At 35.5% G+C, this 26,096-nt stretch overlaps 1 protein-coding gene and 1 long non-coding RNA gene across 2 annotated transcripts in view; one reads left to right on the forward strand and one right to left on the reverse strand.

The window, feature by feature from the left end:
- The window catches only part of SNTG2 (syntrophin gamma 2), a gene marked incomplete at its 3' end in the record, with an annotated part of 217,993 nt that extends 198,369 nt beyond the window's left edge, over nt 1–19,624 (forward strand). The window contains exons 15-17 of the mRNA XM_083857755.1: nt 7,266–7,358; nt 11,366–11,476; nt 19,493–19,624. Coding sequence (XP_083713881.1) covers nt 7,266–7,358; nt 11,366–11,476; nt 19,493–19,624 — 336 coding nt within the window. The remainder of the gene's footprint in view (nt 1–7,265; nt 7,359–11,365; nt 11,477–19,492) is intronic.
- Nucleotides 1–26,096, reverse strand: part of LOC310907498 — a 245,642-nt gene that overhangs the window by 153,593 nt on the left and 65,953 nt on the right. The window lies entirely within an intron of this gene.

Genomic DNA, 26,096 nt, shown 5'->3' on the forward strand with positions numbered 1-26,096 from the left:
AGTTTATAAGAAACAGGCAGAAAAACAAAATCCCAGTCAAAGCATAATTGATTCACAAATGAATTGGGTACTCAGAATTGTCTCTTGATTATATTTCTGATTAAAATCCCTTTTCAACTGTGGAATTCCAGAATTTATAGATTGCCAGAGAAGAAAAATGTTTATTATTATATAATAACAAACTGCATCAGAATGAAGTCATTGTCTTTGCTGAAGCAAGTCAGTAGTGGTCTAATGGTTCTACTAAAACAAGCAGTGTCAGCTTGATTGCTGTGATTGCCACTGAGCATCTGCTTCAGGTTTATGAAAATATGCTTGGGACAATCTATATGTAGGAAACTGTTAACATTAAATTCACTGTTGAGTCTTGCTTTCCTTTATGGAAAAATGAGTTGCTGAAAAACAATTAAGCCATTGCTCGACCACAGAGATGAGGAAGTATAATCTCTGACATAGGCAAAAGCTAAAAAACACAATTTGAATTTTCCCTGCCAGAAGATAACCATTTCTAAGCTGCTGCCCTTAGATTTTTTTTCCTCCTGTGTCCATTTTTCTCACTGCCTTTTTCTACAACCAATTTAAGTCTTGTCTGCCTGTTCAGCAAAGAGCATAGCAAGTCTTTTTTTCTGTCAAATTTACTTTAGCCATGGGTTGATATTACAGAGAGAATAGACAAGACTAGGTATCCACCACTGCATTATCTGTCTTGCCAAGGAAGAGCTGAACCTACAAGTTCACCTCAGTCTTCCTACAGGAACACAATTCCCTACGGAGTAAAATTCACTTCATCCCACATGTACATGTAATCCTAGCATTTGAGTGGTGGTTTAAATGCCTGATTCAAGTGATGCTCAAAGTTTCTGAAAAGACAGTCTGTCCAGTAAGTGTTGTACTAAGCAAACTGTTTTTGCAGTTAACTGCTATAATGTCAGGGACATTACAAATTAAAAGTTACAAATAGATCAGATAGTTATTTCAATAGATGACCTAAAAGAAAAAGTTTCAAGTCAAGCAGTATCTTGAGAAAGCCAGCATTTAAAACATGGATGTCTAAAGCCTAGGTATTATTTTCTAAAGCACTGAGCTAGCCTCACTTCTACTGAAATAAATAGAAGCTTTTTTTGAAATTCAGTAAAAATATAATGAGCCATCATTTGAGTCCTTTGAAAAATCTTCCTTTTACTGCCAGTGTCTCTTGCATACAGATACGCTGAAGCACAAATGTGCATGACTGTTTTAAAAAAAGAGCTATAATGTCTTCTTGAAATCATCAGATTACAGTACCATCTTTTATAAGAGAATGCACTTTTCATACTAATACCAGCAAGATATGCAAAAAAGAGTCATTTTAGGATATTAAGATATAATTCCTTTGGCTGCAGCAACAGCAGTTCTTGAAGGAATATACAGGATTTTAAATCAGATCTGGTTTGTTTCAATGAAGTGGTTTTATTTGTATCTGTGCATAATTATCAAGGTTCTGTAATCTTTTAATTGTGACATGATGAATTCCTCAAAGGTATGGGCAAATGAGTGGATCTTCCGCAGTTTTTAAGTCAAGATGCTATTCATTTGATTACTCTCACTGAAATTATTTCACTGATCCTTTTTTACTGAGATCTGGAACAAGAATACACCTATGCTTTGGGAGTCTATTCTAGATGAAATTTCTAAAAACTCTCATGCTTTTGATGTTTGACAGATTTCATTGTTGCTTCATTTTTCTCTTATATAATGTGAATTCAGAGTGACAATGCTTTTGGTGTACTTTATAAACATGTTCTAAAAGTTTTATTTTTTAAAAAAAATATTTATACAATATTTTATGCTAAAATACCAAATTCTTTTAAAATTACAAGAAAGCCAAAGCATCTCCATTTTTAATTCAATGATTCCACTGTTTCAAAGAGTTTAAAAAGTATTTCTGTTTAGCACTAGTAATTCTATGCAAAAAGATTCTTGAAGGTTTTGCAGGCTGTGTTCAGAATTAAAGGGTTTAATTTTGCCTTTTAGTACTCTCTCTATGTGTGGGCTGATATATATTTCTCAGTACAACCGTAATAACTCTGGTTGCTCTTATCTTCATTTTGACATTCTGCTTGGATTTTTTTAATGCTAAAAGCAGAATTTTCATAAAGGCTTTTTATTTTTACCTATCTGGTCCCATATTAAGGCTTTTACCAAACTGTGTTTTTGTAAATACATTGGATGCATTAAGACACCTTACTCTGTCACTCCTGTATAATTTAGAAGCTTGTAAAAAGCTTCTGGATAAAGTCTTAATGTAAGAATCTGTGTTCCAAACCATCTGCTGTTGGTATTTTTTTTTCTCTCCCTGTCACTGTATATTAAATGCTGATGTGTATTATTTTATTTCTAATGCAAGATAAAGGACCACATCATTTAGGTCCTTCTCTCTTTCAGGTGTTTAGTTCCTCTGACAAGTCCTACAAAATTCCTCCCAGTTTTCACTGACATTGACAGAAAAATGAAAAATATTAAATGTAACATGGAGAGGGATTTGGTTGCAGAAACAAAAAGAAACAAGTATGAGTGATATTTGAAGGATGCTAAAATTTTATCAGTTGAAATTGGCAATGTTGAAGTCTTCCACTCCAAAAATATATTTTTTGGATCAGCACAGCATAATTTAATTTTAATGTAAATACTTTTTCTAAGAAAAGGCAAATTTGTAGAAATATTTTACCATTTTTTTACATAAATGGCATATTATTTCCACACAGATACATAGCACCTATTTTAACTTAAAGTAAGTGAATTCAGTATGTGCAGTGCATGGATATGGCTACTGCTAAATGCTGTGCTGTCTGGTTATAATTTAGTTTTAGAAAGTGTGTGTTAAATTCTGTATCATGAGTATAGTGAGAAATAATGTCTGTGTTCCCATTTACATGTAATAAACCTTTACAGCTCGTCTTAGAGCAAATGTATACCTCTATCTATAAAGGAATTAACAGCATAGCAGGGAAAATATGTAGTTCAAGCCAGAAAGTGTAATGGTTTTGCTTGCTTTCCAGTTGCTTTTTGAAAATAAACAAGCAAAATCATGTGCATGCCCAATTTGTATTCACTTAGACTAGAAAGTAGGTATTATTTATGTATTTTGGCTGATTAAAACCACTAAAATTCCTGCTGAATAGTACATGGCTGAGTCCAAAATTGGTGAATATATTGCATATCGGTGCTGTAGTTAAAGCAGAATGAGGGTTTCCTTAATGCAAGAAAATAATTAACTGCAATGTAAGCAATCATCAGCTGAATTTTTGAAACTATAAATCTGATGAGACATTAGGACCAACAGCATTAGAGTTGTAAAAGCAATATCCTTTAAAATAAATATACGCTATGATATTTTTCTGTGTTACACTTAGATGAGCAACATCCCTGAGTCTCACTTGAGCCTTAGAAAACTTACTTGCCATGAACTTAGGAAAAGGAGTACTGACTGAAAAGGTTGGTGCTCAGATTCTTAAAGAATTATATTAAATGTTATTTTTTACTAAGAATCTTTGTTGATGATGTCAGAAAGTGCTATCTCAACTGACAGTTATTGTTATTAATCTTGATTTTTAAAGAAGTTTACTGAAAAACAAAAGCAAGCTGAAGCCCTGTTTCTTGGACAGAATACAATCCCCACATCAGAGTAACATTTAGTACTCTAAGTCTTCAAAAAAGAATCCAGAGATACTACATTGGCTGCCTGTGGCAGAACTTGGGCACATTGAAGCCTTCCATCTGAAGCATTGTAGTAAACGCATGTTCCAGCAATAACAGAAGTCTATTGCAAATAATCTGTTGCATGTCGTGATTTATTTAGAAGCATTTGGACTGCCCAGTCCTAGAAGGAACCAAATATACTTACAGCCTTAGGCTACATGGGAGACCCACGTGTGTGTAGGAATCAGAAGCCGTCTCTCTGATCCGGGGTGCCTGCGCACTTCCTTCTGCCTTTGTACTACAGCTTAGTGTGGACAAGGACACCAATGCACAGAAGGAAAGAGGGTTCCTCTTTATCTTTGCCTTTCCTTCCCCAGACATCTGTGTCTGGGCTGCAGTGGTGCTTGCTACCCACCCAGTCTTTGTGCTCCAGCCTCATCACAGCCTGGTGATTCCCCTGATGTGGTCCCTCTTTCTGTTTGTCCCTCAGGCTTTGTCTCTCGCACACATCTGAAGTATATTTGTGCTCTCTTCTCTGAGTGGAAATAGATCCCTCTTAGTCTTTTCCCATGCATTCATTTTCCAGTTTGAGTGTTTACTCACCTCTTGTGTTGGGTACCTAACACCTATAAACCGAGTTCCAAGCCCTTCTTTTTGTGTTAGCTGATCTGTTTGCAAACGCATTCTCTCCCCTGAGGGAAAGAGTCATAGTAACTCACAACCATAAAAGCTGGTTTTGGAATTAATTGGCTCATCATTGTTTGTATTCGTAATGTCTCTTACTGCTAGACAGAACCCTACATCAGTCTTTCTTTTAGAGTACTGAAGCAAACTATCCCTTCTCCTTGTCCTTTTGTAAAAACTTATGGAAAAGACCCGTGACATCATCAAGTCCAACCAGACTGATCCCACCTTGTTAACTAGACCATGGCACTAAGTGCTGTGCCCGGTTGTTTCTTGACCACCAAACATGGTTCAAAGCTGAATTATTTCTGAGAAATCTCTGTCTATGGGAAAGTGAGTGAGTGTATACGTCTAGTCCTTGTAACTATTAAGCCCTCTCAGGGTCTTGGAAGACAGGTGCCAGAGCCAGAGATAGAAAAGGGTCATGCTTCTGATCAGTGACAGGAGGTTTGTCTGAGGAATTCTGTCATAAATGAGTCAGATACACTGTTCTTTTGCTATTTGAACAGTAATATTATCAACTTAATAGCTTTTCCATGAGTTAAAACAACATGCATTGAGATGCTGATACCTGAAAAAATTTTGTAATTGTCTGTTATTACAAATATAATATTCTATGGATTATTACATTGCTCAGAAAATATTAGATGATTGATCTAGGTTGTATCCTACAATTTTCTTAGCTATTGCACTATGAGGCCTATTCTTCTCTCTGTTGTTTGAACTGTGACTTAGCAAGCTGGCTAATATGCAGTGCTTTTTTTTTTTGCAAAATTCACTTAAAGACAGCTGAACCTAGACCTCTGATGTTTAATTTTCCATGTAAACAATTGTTGTAGATAGCCAATGGTGATCATAGTTGCAAGTGTCTGGGAAGCTTATTCCAAAGGCAAAAATGGAAAGGAATAAGGCTCTGTCCTAGTGTTAATGAGTCGAGATGAGGGTCCTTACCATAGAGCTTTCTAAGAACCTGTTCAGAGTCACTGAAGAGATGCCATGACTAGGCTTTTAAATTTATATAGCAAAATACAAATTAATTATGTTGTAAAGAAAACCCTGAGTCTGTTTTGTAAGTATAAAACACATATCTATTTTTAATAACAGTGAAAATTAAGCATATTATGTTTGTCTCTAGTATTTGTGAATAATTTCCAAACTGGTTCCATTATTTCCTAATAGTGAATATTTTGAAAATACTCCAAGCTCATTATTTGTGCATAGTTCATTTTAGTATTCATCATCTGTGGCTGAGCAATTAGATGCTTACCCATTATGGGAATCTAATTTTATTCGTTTTAAAAATTGCTTTGCTCAGTCAGAGCTCAGCTCGTATGACCTTTTTTAATTGGAAAATAATAGGGAATAAGTTATGACTGGTGCTTAATGCCACCTTTTAATTACTGAATAAAATGTAAGGATATGTAAATGTCATTCTAATTGAAAATCAATCACTGAAATATTTTTAAATGCCAAATAATATGATCTTTGAACACCAATGAGCAAATTAATTTATTCAGAAATATTATACATCTCCATTGTTGTGGAGATGATTATAATACTAATCTGCACTTGTGAACTGATATTACTCCTAGGCCTTTCAAATCCTTTTTAAAATGTCATAACTGTAACTCAAAAATGCATATTTTAATATAACTAACTACTTTTGTTAATACTGGAGTAAAGAAACTTTTACAATCATCCAGAACTTTTATACTATACTGATTTAAAAAAAAAAAAAAAAATTCAAATGGCAGATTGTATTTTGAGCAAGTTCTATTAATGCTTTCAGTCTCCTCTAGAGCATATTATGTCTAAAAGGGTTTTTTTTAATTTAAAAAAACTATTCAGATACAAAACTTTTGTGTAAACAAATATCTAAACATGAGGCAACATTGAGATTTATGATATATCAGTGATGGTGAAATAACACTTCCTTGGAAGAAACAAAAAAAAATTCTAAATTTCAAAAGGCAGAAGGGTATGATCTTAAAAATGGCTAATAAGGTGTGGCAAGGAAAGACTGGAGGCAGGATCTGATGTCTATTCATGCTGAAGGCAATAGGCTTTTTGTTATTAACTCTCTGTCAGCAGTAAATGTCATTGGGCTGCTCCATATTACAGCAAATCTTATTCATGTCTTTTCAGAATCTGTTATATACCCAAGTTAGTGAGCCTTTAAAATGCCTGGAAAGAGTTAGATGGCTTTTCACTGTAAAGCTTATTCATAAGTTCAACCAGAACTTCTGAGTTTTGTTAATAAAACAGACTTTTTTCCTTTCTAATCTGAAAGATTATCATGGAATTGGTGTATAGATAGCAGTGTCTAGCAAGTTTTAGTGCTAAGACGTGATAGCTTACTATTAAACTACATTGACTAATATTAACATAGTGCTGCACTGGCATATTATCAGACCCAAATTAAAAGGTGTTGTAAAATAGAAGAATTCTCTACAAAGTTTAAATCAGAAGGAGAGGTCAAGCAGACAGAATGCTTTTCTATAATTAGATTGCAATGACTAAACATTTAGGCACTGTTGCCTGCATATTTGCTGGAAGTGATATCAGAAGTCATTAATAGCTCCAGTCTAAGCAGTCTTCCAAAAGTTTAGAGTAGTCAGATTTGGTTTTGTTGGTTCTGTGTTCCATTTTGCAATGATTGGTTTTTAAGAATATATTAATTTTGTAGAAGAGTGACTTGAAATGTTTAGCTGACAGATGTGACACTGATTTACAGTCAGAAGTTTTTGATCATTTTCAAACATAGTAATATAAAGCAGTACCAGTGCTGTCACTGCTGTCAGCTGATTGTCCTCCCAGCCAAAAATACCTGCATAAAATATTATTTTAATGTAATAATTTACAGTGATGGTTTTCCTCTCAAAAATCATAACTTTTTTTTTCAGTCTAAAACATATATGTGCAGTTGGCAAGGGGATACCCTGTGTTTCACAGTCGACTTTGCTCTAGGATTTACCTGTTTTGACAGTAAAACGAAGGTAAGAGTAAAATAAAAGGAAAACATAACTCTGTATTTTTTTACAGTTATTGAAGTTATCATCTATCCAGTATTTATTCCTCCAATATAAAATACTATTTCTTTATTTAGCCCTACTGAAATCTACACAGTTTGGGACTTGAAAGGGTTGATTATAGTTGTATAGCAAATAAAGATGCATTTTTGAGAAAGATATAAAAAAGTAACGTCCTTTTCAAGTAATAAAAGCAAAGGAATGTTATATTTAGCAGACAACTTGGTTTGTTATAATAAAGAAACTTCAAGATTTATAAAAAATTACAAGTCATGAAAAAAATGAAATATCACCTGATTCTATTTGTTTTGAAGCTACAGATATAAAATAAGATTAATTATTCTTCCATCATAAGAAATTTAGGTCATGTCTAAAATAAACAGAGTAAAGGCAAATGCTTTTGAAAGTCAGAATCTAAAAGATTGCATGAACTTATCTTGCAAAACAGTGCCTATACAGAAAGTGCCTGCATGCAATGGTTAATGATGCATGCCAACTTTCAAGCCCTGTCTGTAATGCTATTATTTTCTGTATAATTTAGTGGTACTTTAATTTATATTATTCTAAGTGGATTTCTATGTTTATTTGACAGTAGAAGTAACCATATATGCAAAAAATGTTTCTGCATTAATAGAACAATACAGTAGAAGGTCTGTCTTTTCAGATAGTTTTTTTTAAAATTCAGTCGGTCATTCTGAGAAAAGAGGGAACACACTGCATTTTGAAATACTGATGCAGGATCTACTTTAGGCATGTTGGCATTTTGTGGGTTTGGGGCCAGAATGCCCCAAAATTTCAGATCTATTGAAATCTTAGTGCAGAGAACCAATGACGAAAATTGCATGGAAATTAAGACTAATTTAGTGTGCATCTCATGAAGCAGGATAAAATTTCAGAAAATACTTTTGTATAGCTTTCTCTCTCTCAGGTAATGCTGCATTCTGGAATCTTGTTTCTTGCACAATTACAAATATTTTGCATGTAACCACAAGCTAACTGTAAGAAGTAATCTCTCTAGCCTATAGAAAGGGTTTCTTTTAAGTGTGAAGAATGATTGCATGTACTCCCACCTTTAAAATTATAACCTTACTCTATTAATAGGACTTCGTGTCACAGTACCTACCTTCAGTATTGATGATGAGGAGGATTTAGATGAATCATTGTTGCTTACCTAAGGAGAAACACACAATACCAGCAGGTAGACTGATTCCATTGCCAAGCAGTAAAAATTCTGGAGAGCTCAAGTGCATTTATTCTTCATCTATGTGAGAGATGGAAATGTCCTCTGCATCCTCAAGCCTGATTGAGGGAGTAGTGGGTGACTTCTGCAGTTCATCTTACTTTGCATAATGTCACCTGAAGTTTACTGTGTTTTCTCATACACTCAGCTATTTCAGAATATTTCCTACCAAAAAATATTCTTAAAGTCGTCAAGCAATTAACAGTTCATTAGGGACATAGCAATATTACTGAAGAACCTATTTTTTTCCTGGAGTTAATGAAAACATTAAGGTCTTCTATTAATGCAAAGAATGGTCTTACATCCCAGCAGGTGTTCAAAGAGGATTATTAAAAGTAAGGCCAGTCACCTGTCTGCTCTATGACTCTAAATCTGGATCTCATTTATTGAGCAACAAGCTCATGTACTCATTGAAAAAGATTCTTTTTTTACACTTGGAAAAACAATGTTAAAAAGGGGCTTCCTATTAAAAATTCTGAAATAAAAAGCACAAGGATTTTTTGCTTTCAAGTCTGCTGGATTGACCCTGGCTTCCTTCTGAATTGGGCAAATGAGAGGAAAAAAAATGGAAGGCCTGTGGGTCAAGATAAAGACAGGGAGAGGTCACTCACCAGTGACCGTAGTGGGCAAAACAGACTCCATTTGAGCAAATTAGTTTAATTTATTGCAAATCAAATCAGAGTATGCTAATGAGAAATAAAAACCAGATCTTAAAACACCTTCCCCTCACCCCTCTCTGCCTCTCCATTTTCTTTATCTTCTCCCCTCCAGCAGCACAGGCAGATTGGAAATGGGGGCTGGAGACAATTCACCACATGCTGTCTCTGCCCCTCCTTCCTTCTCAGGACAACTCCTCACACTCTTTTCCTGCTCCAGCATGGAGTCCCTTCCACAGGAGACGGTCCTCTGGAATCCAGCATGAGTCCTTCCCATGGGCTGCAGCTCTTCATGAACTGCTCTAGCATGGGTCATTCCCACCAGGTGCAGTCCTTCAAGAACAGCACCTCCTCCCTCTTCTTCACTGATCACAGTGTCTGCAGGGTTTTGTCTCTCCATATTCTCACTCATCACTCCAGCACAAGAAATATATCTTTAAAGAACTTTTCTAGAACACTTTATTTTCCTACATATTCTATTCTAGGCTCTTGATGGGCTTAATTCATTCAGCTTTTATCTTTTTTGGGCCCATCACTGAGATACTTCTGTAGCCTGCATCTGCTTTATATCTCATTGTAGAGATTCTTTTATCTTGTCGGCTTAGCTGGTTCATCTTCCCCATCCTGTGCCTCCAGCCCCTCCTCAATATAAAGGGATCCCAAAGTGTGCATTTTCTTCCATCTTCCAGGTCTCTCTACTTCTCGTCTTTCCCACTTGGTGCCGACTGTTGAGAGAGATGATGACTCCAGCAGTGCTTATTATTACTAAATTGTTCCTAAGTTCTTGAGTCATCTCCACCTTGGCAGTTATACTACATAGCAAACACTCATCTATCCTGTTTAGAGCCAAACTCATTTAAGCTTTGAACACTCTTCAGGTGGTCTAATTAGGCCCTCTGGACCCAGTTAAAATCTGTTTCTGAATGTAAAGTTTAAGCACCATCACAGTGCTGTAGCATAGTTCAGTTTTTCTTCATCTATCTCTCTAAGAAGTCAGTGACATTTCTGTCTGCAGGGAACCAGGAGATAGATTTTATTTATAGGACATTTCATTTTAAACTAAGACTAGGGTTCTGAAGACCACTGGTAGCACTGGTCTACTTAAAAAAAAAAAAAAAATGAGAAGAGGCATGTTGGAAAATGGAGCACAGCAAGCTTTTTTCCATGTGTGCTTTTGAAATAACTTCCCAAGTATTTGAATTGTGTTTCTTCAGCAGCGTCCAGGCACTGAAGCACATTTCAACATGTGCAGAGAATTTTCATTAAGATTATAGGCATTAAAGGAAATGTCAGCAGGAAGTCCAGGTGCAAGTTGTTACCTTGTGGGTTTTTTGTAATTATACATTTTCAGCTGATAAATAGAAAACATTCAGATAAATACAGAAAATTACCTTGATTTCAAAAATAATTTCCCAATTTTTCTTTTTACTAAATATCTCCATAAATATTAAACCGTATCTGTCATATCTAGAATTTGCCAACACTAGTAAGATGCCATGCATAAACCTGTGGGAGACCAGGAAGATTAGAAGTCATATATTTTACAAACCATTATGTAATGTAGGACACATTTTTGTGGTTTCTAAGGCTGTGTTCAATAATAATATTTTTGCATTTCTATAGCTTTTTTGAGAACTTCAAACCACATTTCACACATCAGTAAGTTCAGCTTTGCAATATCTACGTAATTCACAATTATCTACATTATGCAAATGAGCCAGCTGAAATATGAATGATCAAGATATGGCATGGAATTTTGTTCTTACTGAAACTGATACAAATATCCTCATGGATCTTTATGGAATTAAGCTTTTGCCATGTTTATGCTATGTAGGCAATTGAAACACTTATATCACAGAGAATTTCAAAATAGTTTAATTTGTGAATTTTAATATTGCATCTTTTGCTTTCACAAAGGGTACAGAGATGTCAATTTTAACTGCTCTGCAAGGAGCTTGTTATCATGAACTGCATTACTGCTGTAGTGCTTTATTTTAGTATACAAACATTGATCATCATTCTATAGTTGTAGGTAAAAACATGTAGCAGAGTCCTTAATCAAATTTCTTTTTCTTTAGAATGTGCTGTGGAGATTTAAATTCTCTCAGCTCAAAGGCTCATCAGATGATGGGAAAACAAGAGTAAAGCTGCTTTTTCAAAATGTAGACACCAAACAAATTGAGACAAAGGTAAGCAACACCCTCTTTTTCAATTTAGTTAAACGTGACATAAAATTACTATCAAGGCATCAGAAATCCCATTTACTGGGACATACATGTGGTGAAGATATCACAGCTTATCCTTTTTTGCTGATTCTTAAAAACTCCACATTAAATGGAAGCAATATAATATCCACAGATTTATTGTGCTGTTTCTGCAAGCCTGTTATTAAGTTGTGTTATGATGGTATTTTACTCTTTCTGAAAGATAAAATATCTGAAGTTATTCTTTTATATAGTAGATATAATGTCTAAAAACTGTGTTTAAAAAAGATAAAGGAAAAATAAAATTTGATCCCAAGCTTGGTGTTGAATAAAAAAATAGACAGTTTTTCCATTATGTGGTTTTAAAATGTATTAAGAGAACTTTGGTGCAATATGATGTAGAAGAGGAAGATAAGAGTGTGGTTCAACTGGGTTTTGGTTGACAAAAGCTAGTGAAACTACAGAAAAGTATCTGAAGACCTGTTAAACTCTTCAAATACTCCTACCTGGACTTGTACAGGTTAAAGTCACTTATAGAGTGATATTTTTCTAGACTGGCCATAGACAAAAGATGTATGTTACCTATCCTTCTAATGTTTAAAAAAATTGTAAGTAAGAAGTCCATAACCTTCCTTATTTATCATAAAGTTACAGTACATGCATGTACATATCTTCCTTTATACATCTGTATTAGTAAATTATTCAGGATTTCATCAGTAAGTTTGACCTGAGTTACCTCTTGGCTCTACTGTAAAAGGTATTCCAATATCTGTTACAAAAGGTACAATGTATAATAATTTGTCTAGTAGCAGGTCATTTCCACTTCATTCTCACAGTAGTCCTTGAAGACAGAAAGGTACAACTGTCTTCATTTTATATGTGATCATCTGTTGCAGAGAGCTTACATAACTTGTTTCAGGTCAGACAGGAAGATTGTACTCATGCATAAACTACTTTGTATATCTCTATTCATTAAATCATTGGACAGTCCCTGTGTGTGATTAGCCAAGGGCTGCAATTCCATTGTTTGTAATGGAATTCTATAACTTTAATACTGTATTGTTCCTCTTCCTGTTGGGGTAAACCATCTGATTTTTAAAATTTTATTTTATTATTATTATTGTGAAAATTAGATTGTTTTAAATTAGTTTTACCTGATTTTACTCTTTAGATTACAAAATAGTAAATTTTAGCATCTTTATGAAAATTCGACTATCTGTAAAATTATTATAAATGAGTCTTTATGATACTTTTGCAGTAAATTTCATTCAGGAGGAGATTTGTTCAAGCATTAAAAAAAATATTCTTTGACATAGCTGTAATGAAAACATCTTTTAATCGGCAAAATTCACAAAAGTATTTGTGAGGTACCTTGAAAGCATCAATGGAACTTGATATGGTTCATATAGAATTCTTAATATCCATGTACCTAAATGTACATATGTGTTGTAAATTGTGGAAGATCTCAGAAAAAGCTCATTAAAGGCCAGAGGAAAGGCTGATACTAAATAGCTGAGGATTTATCAGTATTTCAGTGATTACACCTTTTACAACTGCCTCTGCAAAGAGCAATGCACCCACTAGGATTTCATGTTAAATGGGGCTGGGACACAGCTGTACAGCCTCTCCACTTCAGGTATATAACTGGTATATATCATCAACTATATAATATATACCACTACCTAAATGGTATGATTTCTTAGACTTGAGAGTTACAGGCTGGCTGGAAAATACCCAGCACTAATACCCGTAGTACAATCCAGTATTTGCCTCTGCATATTGCACTGAAAGAGATTTCATAGGGCCAGATGGTGCTATACAGTGAAATGCAGCCAATCATGAGAATCAAAAATGTTATCAAATAATAGAAGTTTCATTTTTCCTGAGCAAATGAGCCACTATGCATGAAAGAAGGCTTAATGCAGATGACTTACGTTCCCTTGGCAGAAAACAGAGAGTCAAGGTTGCAAAACAATTGTCCAGATTACGTCTAATTGTATATTATTATGAATTCTTGGGGGCAAAAAAATCACATTTGGGAATTCTATTTTGTGTCTTGTTTACTAGGTAGATGTGATGTTTCTTCTCCTTCTATTTTAACTTCTAAATATTAAGCCAAGTACTTCTTCCTGTGTATTTTAGTTTTAGGCAAACAATACATTCCTCCATTTAAAAAGTTTTCCATTGAAAGGAAGTAATAAAGATTCCTGTCAATCATTTCTCCTTCAGGTTCTTCATATTCCCTAAAACTTCTTATAGTTTCAGTACTTCCCTGAACTTACCCCACCTTTAGTATTGGGAAATTACAAGTAGTCTTAGCAGTAGATATTCTTTACCCAAATTTTCAAGGTTGCTCTAAAAAAGAAAAAAAATACTTTCAGGTTTGTATTGATGCTTTATTTCCCTTTGCTAAACTGTTGCTATATATCTGGAAGATAAGACTTTTTTCACAAGCGTATTTTAATTCAGCATTTCCCTTTTCATCTTACTTAGTCTCAATACTTATTAAAGAAAGATAAGAAACCATTGTGGTCAATTGAGTATTGTGAGCCATATTGAAGTTTCAACTAGTTGTTGCTGGTCTCATAAATTTCTTGTCTTAGAGAGACAAGAAGATAACTTAAGAGCCCTGCATATTCTTCTCATCCATGATATGGCAACCAAGTCCTGCTATACTTGCTGAGATATAGAACCAAATTTAAAATTTTGGTTTGCATTTTGACTTTGATGTCTGGAGCTAAAACCTGGATATCTTTTGTTGGGGTGTGTATCTCTCTGGTCAGTCCGATGTTCGGCTGGACCCCCAGTAGCTCTGATACACCTCAACAGAACCGATGTGTGGGTTCTTGGCTCTGCAGCACCTTGACTTTTGCTGTCACGGCCGTGGTATAAATGAAAGAGGGGACTCTCGGAGGTTCGAGGAACAAAGGTTTATTCGGGGATCACAGGGGAAGCCCCTGACCCCAGGCCCAGTGCCTCAAGAGAGACCTCAAACCTGGGCTGCAGGGGGTTTTTGTCCAGGACAAACTCAAGGGGTGGATACGACTATAAACCAATAAAGCAAAGCAAAGCAACAGATGCCAACTGGGTTACATAACTAGTAACAAATCAAAGGTAAATTGGGGAGGGGTCCCTGGGGTATCTACCAACCACTGGCCAGATCTCTCTGATGTTTCTGGACTTTGGAGATAAGGACTCCAGTGATGGACAGAGGGAAGAAGGATACATTGGAAAGGATGGGCCGGGATCATCATGGGGGAAGGGACCAATAGGAAACAGTCTCTGGGCAGAGACCCAGAGTTGTCATAGAAACCCTTATCAACTTAGGATAAGAGAAGAATTCCAGGACAGAGGGGCAGGGGGCTCATATAGGGTTGCTAAACCTATACCAACTAACAATGAAACTTTAAAACAAAAATCCTGCAACCCCACAATCTTTATTTGGGCTTTTAACCTGAAAAAAACCCAAACCCAAACAAAATCAACAAACAAAGAAACACAGCAACAACAACAACAAAAAAATACCACAACAACAAAAAAAACTACAACAAAAAAAAACCTCACAACAACTAAAAAAAATCAGTCTGATTGGAAAACATATCTTGAACAATACAGTGGTAATAGTTCTGCTCTGGTCAACAAATAACATACACTGAGACTTACCAGTGTCCTTAAAGTCGTGAAATGTACAGGGCACAATAACACTATCTGTCAGCATCTCCATTATTTGCCTTTTATGTGATACAGGCTCATGTCTTGTTCAAATAGTGATTCAACAGCTCTCAGAAGTTCTCAATAAAATTGCATGCATGGTAATAATGCAACAGGACTGTCAAGCTCTTTATGATATGTAATAAATCCTGCTCTCCTAGTGGGTGGATAATAAGAACATGTATTTTTCTTCCTTGTCTGTGCACATACGGTGAAGGAGGTCAGTGCAGTGTGCTCATTTTTTATGTTTTCAGTACCAGCAGGAAGTTTTGCAGTCTTGTCCTCCTACTGCTTTAATCCAATCTTTTGTGTTCCTCTCTCAGTGTCTTCCTTCTAATGCCTTTGTTGTACTTAATCTACTTATTATGGTACATACAGTAAACTGAAATAGCTTTGATTATTGAAATATTAGACATGCACAGATTCTCCTTAAAACCTGCCAATCTCAATTAAAAAAACCCAGCAAACTCAGATAAGGAAAGCAAACATAAGGATGCTGTTAGATGGTATAGCGCAAATAAAATGATCGGTTACTCATCTGCCTGACTGAGTGCAGAGAGAAATGTTACTTAAAAAAAAAATAAACTATCAGAGCAACATATTTGTTTGAAAGAAGTGTCATTGGTGTTATTTTCTAAGAAGAATTCATATTACATTCCAAAACTAAAGAGGCTAAATTTTCACCTATAAAACTGTATTCAGGATAGCAAAGAGATGTTGTGTCCCAGTCTTCAGACTAAGCAACTTCTGCATTTTCTCAAGTCAGAAGACTATCCTTATCTTTTACTCTATCCATATTTTTAAACTAGCTCCCAGTCCTCTTCCCCTTTCCCTGTTGTAACCTACACGCAAGCAAAACCCTATCCCAGCTTATCCTCAGATAAGTGTGACTATTCCCCATAATCTACACCCAACTAGCCAGCTGCATGATTGCAAAGGCAGCCAGCACAGGCATCAAACATCCTTCAGACAAATCTCCACAGCCTTACCACATTAGTGGTCTTCTAGATCAAATACTACTGTCATAGGCTGCATTTCTGGAAGTTTCTGGTGCACAAGGCCTCAGATGAGCCCCACTTTTCTGATGCCACCACAGGTGACCACATCTAACTTAGGCCTGCAAAACAACATTTCCAGAGCTCTGCTCCTGTTTTATGGTCCCAGAGAATTGCTCATCCCTGCACAAACCTAACATAAAATGGTGAAGATGTGAGAGACAAGAGTGAACCAGCTGGTAAACTGCATGAGGAGTGCTTATATGCTACATTTTTCTTTTTAGCTCTGTAATAACTTTCAAAATTGGCACCAGTCTTGAAAATAATCCAAAAACGGGGGACTTGAAGTATTAACTGCAGAAAATAGTGTTGCTGTCATGTAAAGCATAGGTTTAGTGTTACTGCTAGTCTTCCACTTCTGTGTAGATTATATCTCACAGAAACAAGAGTATATTAGTATTCAAAAGGTTATTCACAACAGATTAAATGACTTCTCTCAGATACAGAGGGGCTACTGCACTTTGATCCATGCTCTGAACTGTGATGGAAAAAGAGAGGACTCTGCAGTTGGGGCATTGGGAAAGACTGACTCATAGTGATGAGATGTTCTGGTCTTTGCCCTTTTCTAAACCCAAAGCTCTCCAAATAATGTTGTTAAAGCTATCTGAAATCCTGTCTACAGTCTGTGTTAGGTTACCTCTGTTTGCTTATCTCCATAAACATTTATGGATTAGAAGTGAGTAAAACTGGAGTAGAAAAATGGGAACTCTGTGAAGGGCTCTCTTTGGTTTGTTTTGTTACTGTATTGAAAATCAGAACCTAAGGTGAAATTGCTGGGTGATTTCAGTTGATTCTGGAGCAAATCTAAGATTAATGGAAATGATCATATTTTTTTAATTTCTTGGTTTTGAAGATGGAATTTCAGTAGATGTAAAACATTTGATGGAGCCAAAACTTATGTATTGATGCCTGTATTATTTCATATTCCATATTGCATATTGCATATTTCATAATAATAATGACTGTGTGCATAATTTTAGTTTTGGAGATTTAAATAGTCGTATTGTAGGGTGTTTTTTCCTGGAAGTGTTTATATTAATTTATATTAATAGTTAAATTCAACATCTGCTATCAATAAAATGTATTTTAAGAAACCTCCTCCCATATTTGCTCCTCAAATGTCAGTAAAATGTAATTTAAAACGGAAAAAACAGGAGCTTTTTGCCCCAAAAATTTATTACAAAGATGACATGGGCTTAAATACATTCACGTTTTCCTCTGCTCCACTGTGGCTTCTCCATCAGTTTCAGTCCCTTTGGGAGTGTTACCTGCTCTGCCATGGAGCACCCTGCACTTCACTGGCCTTGTTACCTTTTTGGGGAACTTTCTGCCCTTTCTTACGTATGTTTACCCTGATGTACCCCTGCCTCACTGTGGGTCTCAGCTTTAGTTGGACCCATCTGGATCTTGCTGGATGTGACACAGGGCAGCCCTGGACTCTCCCTGAAGAGGATGTGCTTGCAGGTCCCTACACTCCCAAAAATTTCCCAGCTGTGTCCCAAATAAGGTCACAAAATCATGCCCCACAATACTAGTGAACAATTCATTAGTAGTAGGACCACTTGTGCCTAGTAAATGCCTGGCCTTGGATAACAAAATGATGTGATGGTGAGCTATTCTGTGACAGTTTGACTTCCAAATATAATGGGTCAGTTTTGTTTAGAACACACAGTGACGTTCTGCTACAGAAAAAGCAGAAGTCCAGTACTTTGCTTTTTTACTATGCTATAAAACAAGCATATGGAATGTGCCTCATCAAACAACTAGTTAGCCAGCAGATTGTTGAAAACAGTCTTCTGCTCAAACCAAAAACTGTCTCAGGTGTCCCCACAATATATTTACCAGCTGCACACTTTACACATAGTGGTATTACTTGAATTGAACATGGTTTTTTACATTATATTTTTTTTATAATACTATATTTACATGTCTTTATGTTGAACTATCACTCTGTTACTGTCTGGGTTCATAGGGAAAAAGAAAGTTAACTTGTGCACAGAACATGAAATATATTGTAAAAAGTCAAACAAATCTGAGAACTGTTTAGGAATAATTCTGTTTTTCTTTGTGAATCAGTGTGTGTGAAGTTCATACCCAGCCATGTTTGTTTCTATCATTAGGGTGTGGTGTGACTTCACCTTATCTTTCAGCCTCTGGCTACTCATGTCTCCTTCAGAGCCTGACAAAAGATGTGATCTCCTCACCCTACCCTCCTTGATACTCCATCATCCTCAAACAGCCTTTATATTTCAAATACTTTAATGATGTTCAACAATGCCAAGTGCCGAGTCCTGCCCTTGGGTCACAACAATCCCCTGCAGTGCTCCAGGCTGGGGGAAGAGTGGCTGGAAAGGTGCCCAGAGGAAAAGGACCTGGGGGTGCTGGTTGACAGAAGCTGAATATGAGCCAGTGTGTGCCCAGGTGGTCAAGGGGGCCAATAGCATCCTGGCCTGAGGCAGCAATAGTGTGGTCAGAGGACCAGGGCAGTGATGGTCCCCCTGTACTCAGCACTGCTGAGGGCACACCTTGAGTGCTGCATCCAGTTCTGGGCCCTTCACTTCAAGAAAGGCAACAGAGCTGGTGAAGGATTGGAGAGGCATGTCATTGAGGAGTGGCTGAAGGAGCTGGGGATTTTTAGCCTGGAGAAAAGGAATCTTAGGGAAGGTCTTACCATTCTCTACAACTGCCTGAAACAAGTTACAAGTGATAGGATGAAAGGAAGTGGTCTCAGCTTGTGCCAGGATATTAGACTGGGTATTAAGAAAAATTTCTTCACCAAAAGGGTTTTCAAGCGTTGGAACAGGCTGCAAAGGGAAGTGGTAGAGTCACCATCTCAGGGGATATGTCAAGTGTAGGTGTGGCATATACTGGTAGACTTGGCAGTGCTGGATTGGACTCAGTGATCTCCAAGAGCTTTTCCAATCTGAATTATTCTAAGTTGCAATATTTGAATGTTCCTGCAAATTGACTGATTTCATTGTCCAAGCTGAGTACACAGTGAACAATAAAGTAGCATAGAGTGAAAACTAAATTGACACATGGGACTGACCATGAACAAGGTATGGATATACAGTTTTTATTCTTACAAAATTAATTTTACAGTTTCCTATACAAATTCAATTTTCATGTTAAAGCCATTTTTTTTTCTAACTACTCTGCTCTGTATTCGTGTAAAATCTTAATACACCTAAATTGACTTCAAATTTTCTCTTTTTTTTTCTCTTACTTCTTTTAGGAACTTGAATTTCAGGATCTGACGGCAGTGTTACACTGTATTCACTCCTTTATAGCAGCAAAAGTGGCATCTGTGGATCCAGTATTCATAGACAGTCAGAGTATTGCAAGGAAATATATGTACAGTAACTGATACTAAATTATATGTTGTGACTATGGAAAATAAATTATTTTCTTAACAAAAGTAGTTATTTCATTCACAATATTGCAACTTTGTGATTTTATAAGAAGCCTATAGTTGTGTTATCTGTAATGTTAAGAGTTTTCACAATCTGATAATTATTTTGAATCTATGAGTTTAAAAATACTGTCAGTTTATTATCTTCAGTATTAATCTAAAATTCTAAGTGAATATTCATTCAGTAATATTTGTAGAGTCATTTGATTTCTGCTCTCATGATGAAACATTCTCCCCCTTATTAGATGGTAATATGGAGTAACATTTGAAAATTGTACGTCCAAAATTTGGCCTCTAAGTCTGCTTTGAAAAGTGTTGGACATACAGACAATTACTACAGTCTTCACTGTAGAAAAGAATTATTGAAGACAACTGCTGTAGGAATTGAACTTTCATCTTCCTTCTATGTGTTTGAAAAATTGTAGTTCCTTGGTTGGGTTTTTTCAAGGCCTGAGATTTTAGCTCTTGCAAAGCACTTAATACTCTATTTCAGATCTAGGAACATAATTAAGCACACACTTGGCTCCAAGTAGCCCCAGTCTATGTGCAATCTAATGTTAAATGTGTATTTAAGTATCTTGGTAGATCAAGTATGATGAGCTTTAGACTCAGCTAAAAAGCCTGACTATAGACAGTTAATTTTAAGAAAATTGCTGTAGGGTTTTCTTATCTTTTAATAAAGCTTCCATGACCTGATAATTTGTTCATTCGTAGATTGACTTGACACCTATCCTTTGATGTAGTGCTTTGGGAACAGCTTTTATTTGGAGGAACATGCTTCCAAGATAAGATGAACATAACAAAACATAAATATTTTTCTGGGACATTTGCCTTTCTTTTTCCTATAGCTTTAACCTTAACTTATATTCAAGAAAAGTGGATTTTTTTTCCTTGCAGAGCAAACAATAACATTTTACTTTTGATATATGACTAATCTTCCTTCTGAAATCATAATCTTAAACACATAGATAATTCTTCCTACTATTGAACAAAAGATTTTAAAAGAACACATTTTAGTCTTAGGGCACATTCCCTGTAAGTCATACTAAATATTGCAAGGTTTTGTGACAGAAGATTCAGTTTCCCTCACTTGTACTTTTGAGGCAGCATCAAAAAATAAAACAATCAAAGTCAAACAAGCAGAATATTTTAAATAGATGCTGTGGATAAGGAGTGAATTCATCAAAGTCCTCCCTAAATTTTAGGAGTCTTGTCAGGTGTCCTGCTAAAGTTATATCTAAGGTTACTGTATCCTAACAAAAAGAGGTTGGTACCTTTGAAAGGTCTCAAGTGAAGAGTGTTTTTACATAAACTCAGTGTTTAAGTTTAGTCAGCTAAATTCTCTCCTTCAGGTCTTAAGCTGTCTTGGCAGACTGCAGTGCAGCATGCACTTCAAATGGATGCTTCTCTGTCCACCTAAAGCCTGGGCACAAATGAAGTGCCTAATGCAGGTAATTTAATCCTGCCAGGAGAATTACTTGGTTTTAAGTGTTATCCATAGAGAAATTAATTTGAACAGAGCAGACTCTGCTTATAATTCCAGTGTTGTTTAGGGCTCCAGTGTTGTTTGCAATGAAGCATAGTAGTAGTGCTAACTTCTGGTAAAACAATATTTAGTAAATGTGATAAATATTTTTAAATAACTCTTTATAGCCATTATTGTATTTTTAACATACATAATCTCAATTTTATAATAATTTTCTTTCAAGAAAATAAATCTTTATCTTTTCTTTCTCAAACATGCATTTATTGAAAATGTTTAATTTAATTTTCAGGTTTCTTTTTTATTTTCAGCGCATTGTATTTACTGAGGTTTTAACATTCAGAAATTACAGCATTAACATTAGAATATCTTTCTTACAACCAATTCTCAATTCAGTTTATTAGCATAAATATTCAGAAGCATCACAGTTTCTACAGGAAACTGGAATTGAATGGAATTAATTCAGTTTTGTTTTTCTAATATGTTTTCATAAACAAGAGTTACAGGTCTTTTTTTCTGTAACTAACATGGTAGTTACAGTAGAAAACTGCACCAGCTAGTACTGAACTTCAGGCAGAGATCTAGACTTAATGTTTTAAGAATCATGTGATTATAAACTAATATATCTCCCCAAATACTGTAATAAAACCTTAAAATAAATTAGGCATAATTTATTAAGTAATTTTTCATTTCTACAAAAAAAAAATTCTGCAATTCAAAAAGAGTAGTATTGATTTTTTTCCCCCAAAGCGTCTGTATATTGCACTTTTTCATTAGCACTTTCAAATTTCTTATATGAAGTTGCTTATGCTGATTTTAAGTAATTTTGTTATTTGTTTAATGGAATTTTTAAACTCTTTAGTCTTTTGATGAAGTACTGTTTTTGCAAGACAGTTTTGCAAGACAGTTTGGACAGTATGTCCAAATCAAAGTCAAGGAATATTAGAGAAAAATTCTTGTAAATTCCCCCTCTGAAATTTAGCATTGTATTTTACATATAATTCTCCAAACTTTTTTTTAATGAGGAACTTGAAGATCCCTATTAGCTCACTTGCTTTTTTCCTTTCTTTCACGTTCTGCAATAGTCTCAAGGCAGGGACTGAAGGCCAGATTTTGAGGCAGTTTGTCAGAGCCAGAGAAAAGCTAATGGAATGCTACTTACTCAGCTGTTATATGGGCTCTGTCGGACTTCCATAGCACCTTGCATTTCTTAGTCATGTACCTCATATTTGAAAATGTTGCATTCCCAATTTCTTTGGTTGCTTATGTTTCTTTGTCAAATTTTTAATCGCCAGTAAAGCATATTAGTGTGTCATTGCCTTCAGAATGTGGATCACATATCGTGCATATATTTTTCTCTGTCAAAATTTTGCGTATTTGCGCCACATTTCAGCTCACTAAACACCTCAAAATAGGAAAATAGTAGGACTCACATGTCAATCTGCTGGCAGATACCTTCCACAGTCACCCCTCAAGAATCACAGGCTGAGGCAGAGGACACCTACTTTAGGCATTTCAGATGTCAAAAATTTAATTTCTAATGAGATCATAAAATAAATTTTAATATTCTTTGTTACATACTTGTGATATATTAAGCTTTAGTCTTACTTCCTCATTATGTATTTGTGTATAGTTTTCCTTTATTTTTTTTCTAGGGAGACTAAAGTGTACCAGAATTGGAGTAGGAAAAGACAAGCACTTGCTAAAGCAGCACCATAAACAGCAGGCTGGGGAAGGAAGCATACAAATGTAGTTATAAAATTGGGCCCCATCACAAAATTGTGATTAGAAGTGAATAAAAAGAGGACAGTCTCTTTGGAGTGTGTCCAAATTATCTTTGTGACTTTAAACTCGAGACTTGGTTAAAAATAATCCCATCTACAAACGTGATATTGAGCAAATGGGTAGTACTGTTGATTTAAATTATAACAAGAGTCATCGGTGACTCATAAATTAAGGAGTGGTACAGCCTGGACTTAGGCACTGGACTCGAATCATACACATGATTTGTTAATATAATTTCTGGCATTTTTTGCTCTAACATGATTAAAATCTGCAGAAAAAAAATCATTTTCACAGTCAAGCTAAAGTCAGCTCAGCTCTGTTCTCAGTGCATTGCTTGGTTGTGTTATCCTATTGAAAACACCAGAGCATTTAATAGAGGGAGCGTGCCCAGGCTGTGCCAGATGGCCTCAGGGATAAAAAACAAGGCCTGACAATTTTAGTTATAAATTTAGATGTTACCAGAGCATTTTAGTGACTTAATCTGACCTATAATATTTTGGTTTATTTTTTGCCTGTAATCATAAAGCCTGGAAGGCTGAGGCTGTGCTGATCCAAAGTTCAAGTTGTGCAAATCTGACTGAATTCCTTTAAGGTTAGCATCATAGAAAAAGTATTTCAAAATTATTCTTAACCTTGAGCCAGTAGACCTGAAGCTTCAAAAATAATTTTCTGGAGGAGGAAGACTAAGCTCTGCCAAATTTTGCAACCATTAATCTAAAATCCTGTATTATATCTGAAGTATATGAATTCATCAGTAACTTCAGACAAGGCATGCCTTTTCCACAAAACTTTTTATGTATGGTCTAATCTTTGTAGTGGCCTAAGCAGAATTTAAAACTGCCTGAATTTCTTTTTAAGTACATCTCCATAAATGCTTCTATCAAAATACTGTCAGTATTTTAAAACACTTTACTGGCCACCTGAGTACCTTCTCTGTCATGGTGCTCAAAGTGAGGTGTGTATAATGGCAGTGTAATTTTTCTGCTTTTCATTTACTTCTGTGGTTGATTTTCCTTTAATGTAGTTTTCCTGTATCCTCCAGTAAGCTTTTTTAGAGCAGAGAGGGTGAATGTTAGGAAGGAAGCACTTTTCTCTATGCTCTCATGAGAGGCAGAGTGGTGATTTCTGTCCCTCTTTCCTGTGCATGAGGAATGGGACAAAGCACTGCAAAAATGGAAGCAGGGAAGGAATGGAGAAACAGAGAGACTGTGAAATCTTAAAAAAACTCCTTCATTTAGGTATGCAAACTAAAAATACCTCTTGGAACTCATTTAACTGATTTTTAGAACTTCATCAGGAAATACATTTTCAATGTAGTTCTCTTACTTTGAATTTCTATTCAATTGAGTTATAGATGCTGAAGAGTTAAAGACTGCAAAGAAAACATGTAAAATGAATCATGTAATCATGCTTCAAAAATGTTTCAGTACTTTTGTGTTGAAGCATGTAGAGAAGCAATTATCTTATGTGAATCAAAGACCTTGTAGCAAATTTATTAGGTGCAAAACAGATCTGTGTAGCATGCAAGATGAAATCAAATATGTATTCTAATATGGTTCAACCACAAAAGATTCATAAGTAAAATATTTTTATGAAATTTTAAGTTATCAAATTCCATGGACATGATCCAAAATCCACTGCTGTTTTAAGTCCCAGTAAATTATACAGGACTTTGCTTGAAACAAAGATACATGATTTTAAGTAATAAACAGAGGAACAAAAATGCTTTTCTTTTCTAGTATTCCCTCAGTGCACAGCTACCTACATGTTCACATAAAGGATTCATTCCTACTGAAAAAACTGCTGACTTCTCAGTAGGGAATCAAAATCAGAACTATTTAGACTGAAAGGCATAATCTTTTTTTTTTTTTGGAACAGCTGTCATGATGCCCTGTACAAGTTGCAGTTACGCAGGTAATCCAACCTCTACTTTAGATGGATCACAGACCTTTTTTCGGTGCAAAGACATGATCTATTATGCAAGTCTAAACATTGGGAGGTGTGAGTGGCAGAAGCATCTCAGCTGCATAGATCTCTAGGATTGCAAGATAACCAAGCAGAGTAAGGAGGTTAAATGAAAGAACTTTTTTTTTTTTTTTTTCTCATTACCTATTATTCTTGGAACATTATTTCTGTTATATTTCTAGGCTAGCTAAATGACTGGTTTTTACAAATCTCTAGATTACCAACTATGATGGAAATATCATACCCAATGCTTATTAATGAATTAATATAGAAATTAGGTGTCCAGTCTGTATTAATCATCTGGTCTCAACTCCATAATCAATGGATAGAAACCAGCAAATCCAAGGAGTGCTTTATTCATTCTTGCAATAGATGCCTAAAACCAGTGGATTGAATAATGTTCTGAGAGGCATCTTTCTCCATCAATATGCTATACTACCACACAGATTTTTGACAGGTCAATTTTCCATAGACAAGTTTAATATCAGATTTATGTACCAATACAATAAAAAGTAGCAATCATAAGCAATGTTGCAGGATTATGATAATAAAATAAGACAATCCCAAAGTAAATCAAAAGTTTGTCATCCCATGTAACTGGCAGCGGGGAGGGGAGAAAAGGTCTTAGCCTGTTTTTCCAGCTAGCAGTTGCTACCTGGGGCTTAGTAGAAGATATTAATAAAATAATACAGTAAAAATTGTATTAATTCATTGGTGAGTTCTATGTCTCAGGGGATGCACTGACTCTTGGAACAGAGCTACTCATAAAAAAATACTAGAGACATTCTACCGTGTCTTTAAGCACTTTGTTCAATTAACATTCAGAACTGAGCTAAATTACTGCTCTACAACATCCATAAGCAGAGTACATAATCAGCTCACTGTTTCCTTTTTGCACAGAAGACAGACAAGTATTCCCTCGTGGAATGAATATGAATATTAAATTGGTTTTAGGGATAAAACTTTACCTGTGTTTTAAAGTAGAAATCCTTTACTGAACCAAAAGTGTGTTTTATTCCTGAATAGAACTGGAAAAGGCTGCTTCCTAAAGTCTTGGAGAAATGCTATGTTTTGCATCTGCCTTATACTCTAACTGTGTTTTCAATACAATGAAGAATTTTTGGAGTAAAGGCAGTTTTCCTCATTTGCCTATAACTAAAAGCAAAGTGGCTTCCACAAAAGCCCCAGCAGTTA

The sequence above is a fragment of the Zosterops lateralis genome (genome assembly GCF_965231275.1).
Source record: "Zosterops lateralis genome assembly, chromosome: 3".
Classification (NCBI taxonomy): Eukaryota; Metazoa; Chordata; class Aves; order Passeriformes; family Zosteropidae; genus Zosterops; species Zosterops lateralis.